Source organism: Vulpes vulpes, chromosome 2 (assembly GCF_048418805.1).
Source record: "Vulpes vulpes isolate BD-2025 chromosome 2, VulVul3, whole genome shotgun sequence".
Lineage (NCBI taxonomy): Eukaryota > Metazoa > Chordata > Mammalia > Carnivora > Canidae > Vulpes > Vulpes vulpes.
Genome location: NC_132781.1, coordinates 26,932,475 through 26,951,054, shown reverse-complemented (window position 1 = coordinate 26,951,054; position 18,580 = coordinate 26,932,475). Strand labels below are relative to the sequence as shown.

Here is an 18,580-nt window from a genome sequence, read left to right as displayed (position 1 = left end):
TAAACATGTCCTGTGTGACTCCACTAGGAGAGAACAGAAGCCGGCACCTGGTTTCCACCAGACTTCGCCCCAGGCGCCCCTCCCTTGGCTGACTGTGCTGTGTATCCTTTCCTTGTAGTAACTCTTGGTTATGATCTTGAGATCATATACAGAGTCCTGTGAATCCTAGCAAATCACCAGCTTGGGGAGAGCTTGGGGCCTCCTAGCATGGAGGCATATTCACAAGTACTAGCTAGCCAGGTAAGCTGTTACCTTTTTACACAATTTTCAAGTTCAATTTATTTTCAGAATCTAAGAATTGCCTCCCTTCCTCCATTAGGATAGTAGGGCTTAAAAGGTAGATATAAGGAAAGACAACTGTAGAAAAATAAAGTGTTTGCTATAAACATATTCCCTAAGACAAATTTAGCAGCTACTGTGCATCAACCCTTCTGCAACTACACCCAAAAGCCATGATACTAGTAAAAGAATACTAGTAGCTTCAAAAGAAGCTACTCTTTTAAAAATAATCCAATACTCTTCTTTCCTATTATCCCTCAAAGTTTTCAACTTAAAATCTGAGATTTTTTTTTTTTGGGGGGGGGGGGGGGAAGGAAACTAGTACATATCCTTCAGTATATTTTAGATTTTTTTTTTTTTTAATTAGGCTCCATGCCCAATGTGGAGCCCAAGGATTATCAATGTTTTTTTTTTTTAAATTTTTATTTATTTATGATAGTCACACAGAGAGAGAGAGAGAGGCAGAGACACAGGCAGAGGGAGAAGCAGGCTCCATGCACCGGGAGCCCGACATGGGATTCGATCCCGGGTCTCCAGGATCGCGCCCTGGGCCAAAGGCAGGCGCCAAACCGCTGCGCCACCCAGGGATCCCTCAATGTTTTTTTTTTAAAGGTAAAGCTATATTACCAATCTGACTGCTTCTTTCATTTCTTCTGAAGCAACTGCCAAGATTTCTGTAGTAGGATTGAAGGTCAGAGAAGTAACACCTGTAACCAAGTTCATTATAGCTTTTATTGGCTTTGGATTTGTTTCTTGGAGGCAAGAATCTTGATTGTATATGTTTACCACTCCACAATTAGAACTGCAAAGAGAAAAGGGAATACAACAAATTAAAAAAAGAGCAAAAGGGCTTTCACAACCTAAGTGAACATAGATTGAACCCCACACACTGATATTTGCAGGAATCACATCATATTGTGTTACAAACAGACCAAGACTGTAGAGTTCATCCCAAGGCAAAAAAGCTAGACGCACTCTACCAGTTCTACCACAGTCCTGCTCAACTCTGTGAACTCTGGCAGCCTTTCAACTGTGAGCTAGAAAAATCCAAGATAGCACAGACTCTCCATTATTCATTCCTTCAATAAATATTTATTGAATGTCAACTTTATGCCAAGCACTAGAATTAAGTGCCTGGGATGCAAAGGTGAACAAGACTGAGACCAAGCCTGCCACTCCCACAGTGTTTACGGCCAACACAACATTTGAAAATGGGAACAAGAGCTGTCCTTCCCCTATTTAGAGCACCTCTTTTCTCTTTTATTCTATTATATTTGTGAGAACTGCCAAAACAGTGTGGAACAGCAGCTGTAATATGTATCTTTGTTCTCTCTCCTGGAAATATCTATAGTCAATGAATGACGGAAGTGATCATGTACTGTAAGTTTACTGAAAGGTTTACCAGCAGTGAATTACATCCAATACTCATAAAAAGTAAATCCCGATGACCTGCCTATTAACAGAATCATTCACAGACAAGAACTTTCAGTAAATGTTCAGACTACCTCCTGTTATGGGTATCATTTCTAAGGAATAGGGACCAGGCACTTGTAATTCATAGATACTTAATTCAAATTTCATTGGCAAATGCAGCATAAACCTGAAAGATGTAAGGGATAAAGTCTCAAAGTCACAAGGGTGACATATGTACATCCCACTAAACACTCTCATTCCTAACACTCAGATATCTTCATTTATTCTCTTAGTATATACTGACTGCCTACAATGAACCAGACACAGTGCCTTAACAAGACCAATTCAGTTCACACACAAGGTTCTGTACTTGCAGTGACAACCAAGCATACAAACAGTATGTTAGTGCTTTCAAGTCTTCAAACTATTTACATACCCATTTTCTCATTTGATTCTAAGACCTTTTAAGTAGAACTAACCATAACCACTCAGGAGACACAACATATATCCCTGTTTTATTTAGTGTTGTTATGGGGGACGCCCTGGTGGCTCAGTGGTTGAGCGTCTGTCTGCCTTCGACTCAGGGCATGATCCTAAAGTCCCGGGATCAAGTCCTGCATTGGACTCCCTGCATGGAGCCTGCTTTTCCCTCTGCCTATGTTTATGTTCTCTGCCTCTCTCTTTCTGTGTCTCTCATGAATAAATAAAATCCTTAAAAAACATATTTGTTATGGACTGAATATCTATGCTCCACTAAAATTCCTATGATGAAAGCTTAATTCCACCCTCCCTCCTTATTAGAGAGTGGGGCCTTTGGGAGGGAATTAGGTCATGATGGTGGAGCCCTCCTGAATGGGATTAGAGTCTTCACAAAAGTGACCCCAGAGGCTCTCTCCCTCTTTCCGTGTGAGAACACAAAAAATCGACTGTCTGTAAGCTGGGAGGGGGGTCTCCACCAGAACCCAATCATGCTGGCACCCCAACCTCAGACTCCCAGTCTCCAGAAATATGAGAAATACACTTCTGTTATTTATAAGCTAGTCTATGGGTCTTCATTACAGCAACCCAAATGGACTAAGACAAATTTCATCTTTTCCTTACCCATATTTTTAACTTTAACTTGGATCAAAATATCTACTCATTGTACTTATACCAAATCTCTTTTCTTACTGAACACTGATTTATGGCTAAATCCATCTTAATTAGGTACAAAAAGTTATAATCCATATGGCTCTCTTCTACATATCAATTTTAGATCAAATCTTACTATCATGAACTTTAAATAAAGGCCTGCTCATTCTTACTTGACTGTTGCTTAAATTTGTGGAACAAAAATGGCACAAGTTAATCATTTTGATATATAGAAACTTATTTTAATAGTAGTATTTCTGCTAAAAGAATATAACTGATTCTGGGATGCCTGGACAGTGTAGTCGGTTGAGCATCTACTCTCAGTTTCAGCTCAGGTCATGAGATCGAGTCCTACTTTGGGCTCCAGGCTCCATGCTCTATGCAGAGTCTAACTGGGTTCCTCTCTCCCTGTCCCTCCTCTTCACCCTCATGGATACACTCTCTCTTTAAAATAAGTTTTTAGGGACACCTGGGTGGCTCTGTGGTGAGCGCCTACCTTCAGCTCAGGGCGTGATCCTGGGGTCCCAGGAAGGAGTCCCACATCATGCTCCCTGCATAGAGCCTGCCTCCCCCCCCACCCCCACCCCCACCTATATCTCTGCCTCTCTCTGTGTCTCATGAATAAATAAAATCTTTTTTTAAAAATAAATGTTTAAATCTTTAAAAAATTGATATAAATAGATTCTAATGTCACTGACAGTGTTTAGTATTTATTGAATGAGTACCGTATGTCCAACAGTACGTAATAAGGAATACAAAATATCAGAAGGAATTTATCCCAGAAAAAAAAATATCTGCATGAAACAGCCAAAAATATAAGATAATATAATAAAGCACATTAAGCTCTGTACGTGACCTATGTTCAGAGAAAGGAAAAATCAGTATGAGGTGAAGCTGGACCAGATGAAACATAGTGGAAGACACTGGACTCGAGCTGGACAAAACAAAATACCAGTATCATAGGTAAGGGGAAGAACAGAACAGAAAAATAAGCATGCTTACTAGCTTACCCCAGAACTTGTAACTAAAGAAGCAGACATGACCGTCATCCATCCACCCACAACTACAGCTGACTGGGCTACAAACAAGTTCCTGAATCCCGGGTAGTCAATGTATTAGCAGAATAGCAACCACAGAGTGTCCTGGTACACAAAAACTTTCACAAAAAGGAATGATGGCAACAAGCCAAACCAATGTTTGTCTTATGAACTAGGACTAGGAACCAAGGTGGTGGTGCGAAAAAAGAAGAGCACAAAGAAATTAATATTATGAACAAAAGAAATTATAAGGTAGAACAGTAGTTATTCAACCAGGGACAATACCCCCAACCCCTAGCTAAGGGGGGCTAGGCGTCCCCCTAGCCACAGGTGTCATATAGAACTTAAACTGGTTGAACAAAGAACTCTTTTTCAAGACCAAAAAAGACCAAACTCTTGATTTTCTTCTCACTTTCAGTCACCTCCCTTCTCCAGTGACTCTGGTCCCCAGCGTTCTACTTCCCACCTACCTCTAGCATCTCATTCACCTCATTTTCTCCTACGGACCAGACCACCTGTCTCCTATCACGTCCAAATTAGTGCCTTTACTCTCAGCCACACCACACTTCTGCTTGTGGGAATGAATGCACCTCTTTCAACATGCCACCTCCTCCCCGCTCATACTAAGACAAGTCCATTCTTCTGGCTACTCAGGCCTGGAACCCGAGAACATCACTGCTTCTCTTCCATCCCAATTCTCTAAGCGGCTATGACATACATCACAAACATCAGTGCCTGTCTCTCTTGCGTTGTTTTTTTTTTTTTTTTTAAGATTTTATTTATTTATTCATTAGAGACCGAGAGAGAGAGAGAGAGAGAGAGAGAGAGAGAGAGAGAGATACACAGGCAGAGGAAGAAGCAGGCCCCATGCAGGAAGCCGGATGTAGAACTTGATCCCAGAACCCCAGGATCATGCCCCAAGCCAAAGGCAGATGCTCAACCGCTGAGCCACCTAGGGGCCCCTCTCCCCTGCTCTCATTCCCACTGTCCTCAGCGACAGCCCCACCAGGATTACTACAACCACCTCAAAGCTCCCTGCACCTCTGCTGCTCCCCCTAAAGGCTGTCACAGGAACTGTCTACTTCAAACTCTCAAATTCAGATACAATCACGATTCTCCTCTACTTAAAAAACCTTGATACTTTCTCTTTCCACTCAATGTCATGTCCACAGTCTTCGACACACGGTAAAACACCCCTACAAGTTCTCCCTCTCCTGTTTCTCTCTGTAGCCGAAGCCCTCAGAAGTCATCCCATCTGCACTCCACTCAGAATCTAAACCTGAATCGTCTCCCCTCCAGACCCTTCATTTCCACTACCTGCAATGCCTTTCTCTGAATCCTACCTGGCCCTCAAATGCTTAGCTCAAGTGCCAATACCTGCAAAAATACTTTTCCAGATGACGGTTAGGACAGCCTTCACCTGTTTCCTGCGCTCTTAAAAAACACTGTATCTCAACTGCAGACCTCATGAAGACTTGTCTATAAAGAGATACATGGATACACATCTGTCCTCACCACGGGACCAGGAATCATAAGATGGTGACACGCTGTTGTTCTTCTATCTCAGTCCCTAGCTAAATGGTCAATGTTTTTAGCAATGAAAAAACCAAGGCAGAAACACAACATTCAATAAAACAGGTTTTCCCGGCACTGTGAAACATACATGTCCTGAAGATTTTCCTGGCACTGTAAAACATATATGGCCTGAAAATTCTCTACATGAACTAAAATGAAACCCATTTTATATATTCAATGAGAGTGCTAAAATTAAAGGACAATTGGGACGCCTGGGTGGCCCAGCAGTTTAGCGCCTCCCTTCCGCCCAGGGTGTGATCCTGGAGTCCCAGGATTGAGTCCCACATCAGGCTCCCTGCATGGAGCCTGCTTCTCCTTCTGCCTATGTCTCTGCCTCTCTGTGTATCTCTCATGAATAAATAAATCAAATCTTTTTAAAAAAAATAATTTTTTTGATAGAACAATTAATTCTGGGCCCTAAATCCTAATGAATTTCATATTTTTCTATAGCCCTGAATTATCCAGTATTTTCTGAATATAAAATCAAAATATTTGATTGAGGTTGGCAGTGTGGAAAGAACACAGAACTGGGAATGAGACAACCTGAGTTCCAGACCTGGCTCTGCCAAAAATCAGTTTAATGATTAACAACCAATGAAAAAAGTTAAATTAACCAACTCTTAGACCTCTTTATCAACAAAGTGTGATTCAACACACCTTCCTATGATAATGAAATGCTCTGTATCTGCACTGTCCAAGATGAGAAGCCACTACATGCATGCAGCTACTGAACACTTTAAATGTGGTACTGGCTACTGTGATGGACATGCAGGATTAGACTAAGATGCCATCTGGACACAAACAAGGGAGGGAACAGAAACAGGACAGTAACGATGAGAATAAACGAATACTGAAAATACCCTACAGCACAAAGATGAAAGAGACACTTGTTCATTAGCTTTAAGTTCCAGAAGACTAGTTCTGATATTTTCCAAACCCAGAAAGGTTACTGATATCACAAAAATCCTGAAGCAAAGTCTTAAGCTAAGGATTTAAAATCCAGATTTAAGTAGAAGAAATAGCAATCCAAGGTACATTTAGAGATTTAAAGAGATAAAAAATAAAGCTATGTAAAAGCTGAAACAGAATAGTTGAAGCAGATTTTCCAAAGGGATTATATACATGGTACAAAAGGATTCATACTCAAGACAAACTAAACTATAAACTTTCTTTGCTTCTTATAAGATTTCTTAATCTACAAAACTCCTAGTAAACTGCCTTTACATTTTTTTTTTAAGATTGTATTTATTCATGAGAGACCCAGAGAGAGAGAGGCAGAGACATAGGAAGAGGAGAATCAGACTCCCTGATGGGGACTCTATCCCAGGACCCTGCCAAAGGCAGAGGCTCAACCAATGAGCAACCCAGACATCCCGCCTGTACATATGTAAACACAAATGCAGAAAAGTATAGCTTCAAAACAGGCAGTAGAGTCATTAAGAGCTCGGGCTTTGCAGCCAGACTATTTGGGTTGTAACTGCTGGCTCTACCTGTTACTCTCTGTGTAACATTAACCAAGTTACTTAACTCACAATGCCTCAGCTCCCCAACCTGTAAAATGGAGATAATAGTACCCATATTGTGAAGTAGGAAATAAGACTTAATTCATATATGAAAAATATAGAGATACACCCATACACATATATAGTTAATACACACACATATATGTACATATAGTTATACAAGAAAAACTGTCCTTGGCACATGGTAAATGATGGGAAAAAATTTGCTGATAAGTCTTTTCATTGTAATTATTAATCAAAGTTTGAAACTATTTAGATGGGAACAATAAAGGCAATTTTATTTATTTTTTTCTAAAGATTTTATCTGAGAGTGAACACATGAGCGAGGGGAGCGGTGGAGGGAGAGGGAGAAGCAGACTCCCCATGGAGCAGGAAGACCAATGTGGGGCTCGATTCCAGGAACCTGGGATCATGAGCTGAGCCAAAGGCAGCCACTTAATTGACTAAGCCACCAGGAGCCCTAAAAAGGCTATTTTAATTTGTGTATTTATAAGGAGCTGATAAAGGCTAGAGCCAACAAATCTCTAATCACCTGATAGAACTTTGATCTGAAAATGCAAAAATAGATACTTCTATGGCATTGACCTAAAGTTCTCAAAATGCAAAGACCCCAAAGTGGTTTGTAGCTTGCACCCCTAGTAAAGACAGGAGGCTAAGCTAGTGATTTGTGGCATGGCTGCAGGATAAGACATTCCCAACTTCCTCACTGTCAGCAGAGAAAATAAAACAAAATAAAGGAGACTCACTCAGTCACCTTATGAGGATATCTGAATTTGGTAAGCTACCTTCTGAGGTCAGAGGGGCCTCTGCACACAAAGGGCTATCACACACAAGACAGAATATGCCATGTCTCAATTCCTTTTCATTCTTCAATATACAGTGCTTTGCACCTAGTAGACATTCACATGTCTTTCTTTTTAATGACTGACTTCCGGACCAGCTAGGAAGTCACAGAACAAGACACCCTATTCCACTTACAGAAGATGCAGCAAAGGTATGACCTAACTACAGATTCCACCCAGTGGAGTGAGAGAGGTACTGCACCTGAAAAAGTGAGACTACAGGGTTCTAGGCCCTACTCTGTCAATGATTTCAGTGGTCTAGAGAACACTTCAGAGCATCAGTCCCTATCCACAGAATGAAGGTAGGCCAGACATTTCCCAAGTACACTCTAAGCATATTGCAATCCTTACATTAACAAATGCCATAAAAAACAACATAAGTGGAACTATTTACAATCGTAGTTTCCCTATCGCCCTATCAGAGCTAAAACCGCATTCAAAGCATCTACCTTATGTCAGGACACTGAATGAGAAGAATTAACAGATACAAAACAGAGGAGTTTTTAGACCAAAGGAGTCAATTCCTAACAGCAGAGGCCTAGAGAGAGGGGTTTCAGGGCAGTACTACGAGGAGGAGGGCAAAGAGGGCAGCAGAGGGTAGAGAGAAGAGAAGCAAGGCACTAACAGAAGAAAGGGGAAGGGGAGAGAAAGGGAGCCAGCACCAGCCAGTGGGGTTCAGCTACTCCTGCCTCTGGCTTCTCCACTACCAGTAACTCCTCCCTACCTCTCTAATAACCTCAGAAATTCCTCTAACAAGGCTAAGGCCTTTCTCTACAGGTATAACAATAAAAACCTAATAATGGTCTTTGACCAAGAACATCAGAATTCTATTACACTGAGGACAAATAAATCAAATGAGTTTAAACTAGTATTAGATTCTTTCCTTTTTGGGCTCTTCAAAGGGTCCAATGAATAAAATAATAAAAGTAATTCAAAAAAGAGAGGCAAGGACCAGAAAACTAACTTCACAAATTTAAGTGAAGGTCATTTGGGGGCAATTCTGCTTAAAATTATTTAAAATTAGTTTCAACATCAGCTTTCATTTTAAAGGAGCTTTACTCCCAGAAGTTCTGCTAACCATGGACTACTGCCATCATGCACACACTGGGCAAATGCTGGGCTCACATAGGGGCATCCCTCCCTATAGGTCTGTAGTAGATGTGGTGACTAGAGAGAACATAGGACAGGAAGGGGCCTTTGTCAAGGCCTTTATTTGGACCTGGTCTCCAAGCTCCACAGCCTGGTTTTACCTTTTTTCCCGCCCCCACCCCATGCCCCAAAGGTAGTAGGTGACCAATTTTCAAATGGTGGTGGGGATGTTTACAAGGATTTGCCCCAATTTTAACCTGAAGGAGGGAATGAAGAAAGCATATGCCATACTAACAGATGGTAAGACCCACTTCATCTCTCACCCAGGGAGATTTGACTGAAGTTGTGTATACACTAAGAAAGTCATAAAAATCCACTGTCAGAAGATCTAAAGTTTCAGGTGCTGATGAGTGGCTTGGAAAATAAGATAATCAGAAATCCAGGTAAGTCTCCAATGCCCCCTCGCCCCATGCATCTTTAGAATCAAACAGGAGAGGGCACCTGGATGACTCAGTAGCTGAGCCTCTGCCTTCGGTTCAGGTTGTGATCCCGGGGTCCTGGGATTGAGTCCTGCATCAGGCTCTCTGTGGGAAGCCTGCTTCTCCCTCTTCCTATGTTTCTGCCCCTCTCTCTCTCTCTCTCTCTCTCTCTCTGTGTGTGTGTCTCTCATGAGTAAATAAAATAAAAATACTAAAAAAAAAGAATCAAGTAGGAGAATAGAGCCATCTTTCCCCTAGTGTAACAACCATTTCTTTCCAGTGACAACACAGTAGCATGTTCTAGATAATATTTTCAAAGTTTCTACAATATTAACAAACAGTATTTCTTAGCAACATGTTTGATTTATACCACTAGCCAAAGAAAAAAGTGCTTTAAGTATCTTTGAAACTTAAAACCAAAGTTTAACTTATTGTTTCCTTATCAATGGCAAGAAACCAAAAGAGTAATAAGAAAACCTGATGTGATTAAATGAATATTTCAAATATAAGAAAAAATACAATGATATAAAGCAGTCCAGTATTTCTTTGTCAAAGAGCTGATAAGCCACCATTAACATTATTAAACATTGCATTAAGATGATGTGCAAAAGACCTGGGTGTACTGATTTTCTATTACTGAACAGTTTATAAATAGAACTACTTAAGCACTATCTAGTGTATTCAATTCTTTAATATTTTTCCACTAGCACAACATGATTAAGGTTACAAGAACCTCTCTTTACTTACCCACAAGCCACATACTGTCCATTCCTAGATGTGGCAATGCTTAATCCATATAAACTGCCTTCATCAACGAATCTGTTAAGGCACTTTCTAGAGTTCACATCCCAAACATAAACTTCCCCATCACCTGAATTAAAGAGCCAAAAAAAGAGTTTGGTTAATTTTGTTTTTAAGTTGAAAGCCAACTGAGCTGACCATCCTCAGCCCCTCTTCAATAGTACAAAAGGGCTAGAAACAAAAACTCACTATAAATATCCTACACCTAGAAAACCGGCCTAAAAATATTTCTGATATACATTCCCACATCTAGAAAACTACATTCTAACTAGCTATCTAAAAACAGTACCTTTAAGTTTAGAGTGAAAATTACAAACTCTTGGCTTGAGCTTTCAGAAAGAACGTCTGTCTATATTTCACTCAGATGAATTATTGGAGCAAAAATTCCAGAAAACAAAATATCTATCAAGTTCCAACTTCCATCAACAGGCACTAGAGCGCCTATATGTGAGACCAGGTGATTTACATAACAAGCTGATAATGAATGTCATGGTGGCAGAAGTGGAGATGAAGGCATCCAGACCACAAGGGAGTTTAAGTCACTTAAACAGTAAATGCCAACTGTCAGTGGCGCCTGGAGGGGGGCTCAGTCAGGTAAGCCTCCACTCTGGATTTCGGCTCAGGTCAAGATCTCAGGGTCCTGGGATGGAGACCCACCTTGGGCTCTGTGCTCAGTGGGGAGTCTGCTTGGGATTCTTTCTCTCCGCTCTGTCCCTCCCCCTGCTCAAGTGCACACTCTCTAAAATAAATAAATCTTAAAAAAAATAAATGCCAACTGTGAGCAATAAGCACAAATAGTTTAGAGAAGGAAGAATGTACATAATACTGAGGAATATGTTAAATCTGAAGAGAACACAAATATCTTCTTGATACTGACGACAGCATTAACTTACCCACCCTCTTCCTCACACCCATTTAAAGATTTCTTTTTTTTTTTTTAAAGGATTTTATTTATTTATGAGAGGCACAGACATAAGCAGGCTCCCCACAAGGAGCCCGATGTGGGACTCGATTCCGGATATGGGACTTGATCCCGGATCCCAGGATCATGCCCTGAGCAGAAGGCAGACGCTCAACCTCTGAGCCACCCAGGCGCCCCCCCATTTAAAGATTTCTTAATGACCCTACACTCATCACAAAGATGTTCCTCACTCATCCATTTTATCTTTGTCTTTTCTGTGGATATTGTGCTAAAATTCACTTTTCTAAAATTTTATTTATTTTTTGAGAGAGAAAAAGCATGCACACACGTACTTGAGGAGAAGAAGCAGGGGTAGATGGACAAGTAGACTCAAGGGTAGAGGGACAAATAGACTCCAAGCTGAGCTCAAGCCCAACGCAGGACTTGATCTCAGGACCCCAAGATTGTGACTTGAGCCTGAATCAAGAGTTGGTCACCCAACCAACTGAGCCAGCCGGGTGCCCCTAAAGTTCATTTCTCTATAGTCCTATCCTCCCAATGAGAATTCAACTAGTCTCACTATTTCAACTATTTGCTTGACAAAGATTTCCCAGGCTGGCATAAGGGTTTAGACTAGGTAGTAGTAAAATACATTTGGAAAAACTGAACAAGGTCAAATTTAAAAATCTTTGCATTTGCCTGTACAGTTATATAACAATAAAGGAAGGCATTTAAAGGTTAGCCCTGATAGCAATGGACTAAAATGGGAAGAAAAAGGATCAATGGCAAGAAGGTCATCTAGATGTTACCAAAGCCAACTTTTGATTATTCTTCCTTGCTGCTTTTAGGACCTTTGTTATGAAAACTAAAACCTCCACAGTAATGACCAAATTTATAAATATTTTACATCTAAATCTAATTCATATTCCAAATTTTACTATCTCTGACCCTCCACCACCTCTTCTCTCCCACTCTGACGCTCCAAGGATCAAAGGGCCATTTCAACAGGAACATCACTCTGAGCTAAGTGTCCAACTCCTGGGTTCAGCTCAGGTCATGAGCTCAGGGTCCTGGGATAGAGCCCCTTGTTGGGAAATCCCTGCTCAGCAGGGGGTCTGCTTCCCCCTCCCTCACTAGTGCACTCTCTAAAATAAATAAATCTGTAAAAAAAAAAACAAACAAAAAAACCCCAAAACAACTTTTCAAGCCAGTTATAAAATAAATCATGGAGACAATATATAATATGGTGAACTACAGTTAACAACACAGTAGAGCATATTTGCTTTTTTTTTGTTTTTTTTTTTTTAAGATTTTATTTATTTAAAAAAAAAAAAAAGATTTTATTTATTTATTCATGAGAGACACAGAGAGAGAGAGGCAGAGACACAGGCAGAGGGAGAAGCAGGCTCCATGCAGGGAGCCCGATGTGGGACTCATCCCAGGACTCCAGGATCATGCCCTGGGCCGAAGGCAGGCGCTAAACCACTGAGCTACCCAGGTGTCCCAGTAGAGCATATTTGAAAGTTGCTAAGAGAGATGTTGTAAGTTATCATCACAAGAAAAAAAAAATTGTAACTGTACGGTGACAGATGATATCTAGACTTATTGTGATCATTTGCAATATATACAAACATTTAATCACTGTTGTGACTTAATATATGTCAATTATACCTCAAAAAAAAGCCCCTAATGCTATCTCATCAGGTGCTATTAGCTGAAGTATAGCAAAAATTATGCTAAAGAGCCCCACAGAGATTGAAGAATAGTACTCACAGGTAGAACCACTCTGATGCCTCCCACTACCAAGCAGCATGAACTACACTGAGATTATGATGGCCCCAAGATCCTACAGTTAAGGGACTAAGAGTCCAAGGCGGCACAGGACAGAGGCAAAGAGCAGAAAAGTGCCAGATTAGAGACTGTCAAGAGTGAGAAATAGTCAACTGCACCACAAGAAGTCAGAGGGTTAGATCTGAATTGTCTTCCGTCAATAATGAAGAACATTCAAAACGTTATCCATGTGAAGACATGCTTCTAAAAGAAAAAGGGTGATGATTCCAAGTAACTTTCAAAAACAAAATCTGAAAATGAATCATCTTTTAAATAAGTATTTTCTTTCCATCTTTTCCCCAAACATGGTAACATGGTTAAACAGTTAGCTCTTCACTATTACTAGTTAGTAAATAAGAAGGCAAATGGCAATGACAAATTATTTATTTTTAAATTTATTTATTGATGAGAGACAGAGAGAAAGAGAGAGAGAGAGAGAGAGAGAGAGGCAGAGACACAGGCAGAGGGAGAAGCAGGCTCCATGCAAGGAGCTGACGTGGGACTTGATCCCAGGTCTCCAGGATCACACCCTGGGCTGAAGGCAGCACTAAACCGCTGAGCCACCCGGGCTGCCCGGCAATGACAAATTCTAAAATTAAAAATGACTTTCTAACTAACACAAAAGTCTAAAATCAAACACTGTTTTTGGTTAAATCTGAAATATAAACACATCCAAAGCCTTTAAGAAAAGATTTAGATGATCATGTCATTAACTTACCTGAAGAGGCATATACTTTCTTGCTATCTGAAGAGAATGTGGACGCTGCAACCCTCCCATTAATTTTCATGCTACCAATCAATTCTTTAGTCTGGAAGAATAACAAATATTACTTATCAAAATGCTAAGAGGTGCATAGAAGAATCACACTGGCTCAGTGTGATTCGTAGTACCTACTCAGCTGTGTTTGTCCCTACACTCGGAAGCTCTTCCCAAGTCCTACTGTGCCCCTCTGCTTAAGATGCAGATTTCAGGACACTGTGAGTTATGGTTCAAAGACTATCCTTACACTAAAATCTTGTCCTAAAAGAACAAGCAACCACTAATAATGGTTCACCTTCATCGACAACAAATGAAGATATCCAGCAACACCGTTTATCAGCAAGAAGGACCCATCTGGAGAGACTTCAAAGCTCCTCACTAGCTTCTCTTTCAAACCTAAGAGAGGAGACAAATCAATAAGAATTAACATGTTTTTTTTTTTTAAGGATTTTATTTATTTATTCATGAGAGAGACAGAGAGAGGGGCAGAGACATAGGTAGAGGGAGAAGCAAGCTCCCAGTGGGAAGCATGATGCAGGACTCAATCCCAGGACCCCGGGATCCCAGGAGCCAAAGGCAGAGGCTCAACCACTGAGCCACCCAGGCGTCCCTAATATGGTTTTCTGTAACGTTATCATTCACTGGCAATTGAGAATTTCTTTTAAAACATCTAAATGCCTCAAACTAAACCAAAAGTAGGCTCACACTGAGTGATTCTGACCCAAATACAAGGTCATTACAAAGTGCTTACTCTTCTTCTCTGTCTTGGTTAACATTCACCGTTTGAACTGCAGCCAGAGATTCAGCTCTCCGAATAGTAAACATACCAACTAATTTTCCAAATGTAAATGGTGATATCTGTAATTAACTAAAAGGATAAATTATACTTCTTTGTCACAAAGTTCATTTACCAGGAGGGAAATATACAGCCATGAGAGACAGCTAAAACACAGTAACATACTGAAACTAGTTGCTGACTACCAACTAAACAGCCCATGATGAAGCAGTCTAGTCTTAACTAGGTAGAGGCAAAAAGGAAAAACTAAATAAACAAATAAGAAAGGAAAAAAGAAAACCACAAAGTGTCAATGTATTCAAGAGTTGATTAGCTTCCGAAAATGTGACTTGTGTAACCTAACCACATGAGCTAAGTATATAGAGTGTCGATTTACTTACTTTACAAAGGGACATACTCTTTTTTTCATGCCTAAAAGGCTCATACTGACCATACAGAAGACTCTATCAAGATGACTTAGTGAGCAAACTTAACTCATTAAAAAATTGTCTAACAGAAAGGATACATAAATAGGTACAACTGGCTACCTCTAGGGAAGGGAAGCAGGTGGCGAAGGAGACAGACCAGGGGAAACTTTTCACTCTTCACCCTTTTTTATGTATTGGATTTTTGCACCAAATGAATGCACTGCTTGATCAAAAAGTATTATTTCAAAAAATGTTTAAGTTGCTAAGTTAATATAGTCATCAGAATAAATACATTTAGAAAAATCTAGTGAAGAACCCTTGTTCCTCTACAGGAAAATGCTAGTTAAGGCTCCCACAGACGATCTTTTATTCTATTAACAGTTTTTGTCTAAATGGTTCAAAAATCCTACAAAACTGGGCCTCCCACTCTAGTGCTGCCCCAGGGACTATACCCTAGGTCTCTTGATGGAAATCAATCCAGACACAATTTTCAATTACTGGGGTTACTCCTTCACTATGAATCTATTCCATCTATGATAATTTTCATCCCCCACTCTGGTCAAAATTTACATTCTGACTACAGTATACAGAAACAGCTCCAAGCAAAAGGAAAATCCCATCACATGATGAAGCAGGGAAGGGAGGCTAGTTCCAGCAGTGTAGAGCTGGAAACTCCTCCAGACCAAATCTTACTGACACAGAAGAAATATGAGAACTAAATGGCCTACAGCTGGGGACCACCAGACCCACAGAGGAATACGGACTGCACATGTATCATGAGAGCCACAGGGAACAAAGTTCTCTCATACTGGGCAGAGACAGACCTGGTGTGGCAGCAAAAGGCAAAGTGCCAAAGGGCTCATTACACAGTGCCTGCTCTCTGCCCACAGCTGGCTAAAAGACCTTATGCCTGAGTAAGCTTGTTGTTTTGAGGGAATTCAAGAAAGGGCGGGGGGGGGGGGGGGGGGGGGGTCTTTCAGAAGTAAATACTAGACTTGCACCAAATTAAGTCTGGTAGTTGATTTAGCAATTAATTGAAAAAAAAAATAAGATAACAGTATTGTCATCCAAAACTTACAGCATACCAGTTATACGTATATAGCATTTTACTTTTAACCTCGCAAAAAGTGGTAATAAATGCTAATATCAACATTTTAATTACTTTTAACAAATGCTGAATCTTCCAAAATAGGAACCAGATAAAATGTATATGACCTTGCCAAAGAAAATATAATGCTTTAAGGATACCAGATATGGACATGTGGGTGGTTCAGTGATTGAGCATCTGCCTTTGGCCCAGGTTGTGATCCCAGGGTCTGGGGACCAAGCTCCACATTGGGCTCCTTGTGAGGGGCCTGCTTCTTCCTCTGCCTGTGTCTCTGCCTCTCTCTCTGTGTCTCTTATGAATAAACAAAAAATCTTTTAAAAATAAAAATAAATAAAATAAAGACACCAGATAGACATCTTTTTACAGATCTGTGAATGAGATTTTTAGGTCAACTATGAACAAGTGATAAGAAAAAGAATGGCCGGGGATCCCTGGGTGGCGCAGCGGTTTGGCGCCTGCCTTTGGCCCAGGGCGCGATCCTGGAGACCCGGGATCGAATCCCACATCGGGCTCCCGGTGCATGGAGCCTGCTTCTCCCTCTGCCTGTGTCTCTGCCTCTATCTCTCTCTCTGTGACTATAATACATAAATAAAAATTAAAAAAAAAAAAAAGAATGGCCAATTTAATCATAATAGTGCCAAATTCCATAAGATGGAAAGTGGACTGTGATGGGACAGATTATATGTTACTCCTAAAATGGTGGTAGTTACTTACTGCTAACTGAGCACTTACCATGTGGTTGTACTCATGGTAAAAATTTTCTCTTTTGAATAAAGTGATGGTTACCAGAAGGAAGGGGAGTCGAGGGATGGGGGAATGAGTTAACTAGGTGATGGCGATTAAGGCGTGTACTTGTGATGAGCACCAGGTGATGTATGGAAGTGCTGAATCACTATATTGTACATTTGAAACAGAACACTGTATGCTAACTGGAATTAAAATAAAAACTAGAAAAATAAAACTAAAAAAAATCTTTTTAAAATTTTTTTAAAGATTATGTATTTATTCATGATAGAAAGAGACAGACAGAGGCAGAGACACAGGCAGAGAGAGAAGCAGGATCCATGCAGGGAGCTCAATGCGAGACTAGATCCTGGGTCTCCAGGATAAGGTCCTGGGCTGAAGGCGGCGCTAAACCACTGAGCCACCCGAGCTGCCCTAAATTTACCTTTTGTAATATTTAGGACCCTCAACTTTATACAAAGAGAAAACTGAAGCTCAGATATTACCACACCTTTGAGTACTATGCTTATAATCAAAATGGCTGCCTGACCAACTAATTTAATTCCCAAATGGTCAAATTCCTCATGTGTTTACCTAGAACAAGATCTCTCTTAAGAACTGTCCCTCTAGAGAAAAAAAAAAAGAAAGAAAGAATTGTCCTTCTAGGGACATCTGAGTGGCTTAGTGGTGAGTGTTTGCCTTTGGCTGAGGGCATGATCCTGCAGTCCCAGGATCAAGTCCCACATCGGGCTCCCTGCATGGAGCCTGCTTCTCCTTCTGCCTGTGTCTCTGCCTCTGTGTCTATCTCATGAATAAATAAATAAACAAATAATCTTTTAAAAAAATTGTCCTTCTAAATAATATAACAGAAACTGCTTCTGGACTAGTTTGAACTAGTAATCTGGGGTGCTCAACCTTTTTGTGTCAGTCTAGTGAAACATATGGTCCCCTTCTTGTTCAAAAACTTTCATAACTGAAGGACATGCTAAACTAAACCTCAGTTATAGGTTAGTAAAAATAAAGATGTAATATTCTTCTCAACTGACTTCACAGACCTCTAAATTCTATCAGAGAATTTTGAGAGTCCCTGGACCCCATATTATGAGCACCATCGGGTTAATGGACCAAACCATCAATTCAGAATTCTTTAGAATCCATCAATTCTGTATTCCTCATTTTTTAAACTTACATTTAAGACAAATTTACATATGTATACATTTACATATTCTAACCAGTCAGCAATTTCTCCCTCCATCCTAACGTCCTTCATTAATTTGAGTCATTTATAGTGTTTTATAAGACTGAAAATAGTGTTCAACCAACCCACAAAAGGAAATACACTTAACTTTATCATTATCATCATTATTGCCAAGCTATGCTTATAGAGGAAAGAATAAGAGAGGAAATACTGAGAGGGAAAGGCAAATGCCACGTCTCAGAATAAACTAGCGATCAGATCCACACTCCTGCGTACCAGCAGATTCCATGGTAAACATCACTAACTGTATCTTGGCCAACCCCGGGTTTGCTATTCGCAAAAGGATGGAAGGCAAGGATGGAAAAAAGCCTGTACCTTTTCATTTAGTAGAACAGAACATGAAAAAAGTTAACAACTATATGCTGTTTTCTGCTTCAATATGGGTAGACTGGTTAAGCCTTTTCAACTCAAAGTGAGGTCAGCATCACCTAAGTGCTTGTTAAAAATACAGAATCAGGCCCACTTCACACCTAGAGAATCAGTCTGTGCTTTAACCAGATCCCCAGGTGATTCATATGCACATTACTGAGAAGCATGGGGTTAAAACATGCTTAAACTAAGAACCCACATGGAAAGGATCACCAAGTGTCAGGGAACACAGAAAACAGAAGACTGGAAACACTGAAAA

General features: G+C 40.4%; 1 protein-coding gene across 1 annotated transcript in view; it reads right to left on the bottom strand.

The window, feature by feature from the left end:
- Nucleotides 1–18,580, bottom strand: part of UTP18 (UTP18 small subunit processome component) — a 43,573-nt gene that overhangs the window by 6,941 nt on the left and 18,052 nt on the right. The window contains exons 8-11 of the mRNA XM_025995960.2: nt 13,956–14,056; nt 13,619–13,709; nt 10,116–10,239; nt 907–1,081 (exon numbers count right to left, since the gene is read on the bottom strand). Of these exons, the coding sequence (XP_025851745.2) occupies nt 907–1,081; nt 10,116–10,239; nt 13,619–13,709; nt 13,956–14,056 (491 nt within the window). The remainder of the gene's footprint in view (nt 1–906; nt 1,082–10,115; nt 10,240–13,618; nt 13,710–13,955; nt 14,057–18,580) is intronic.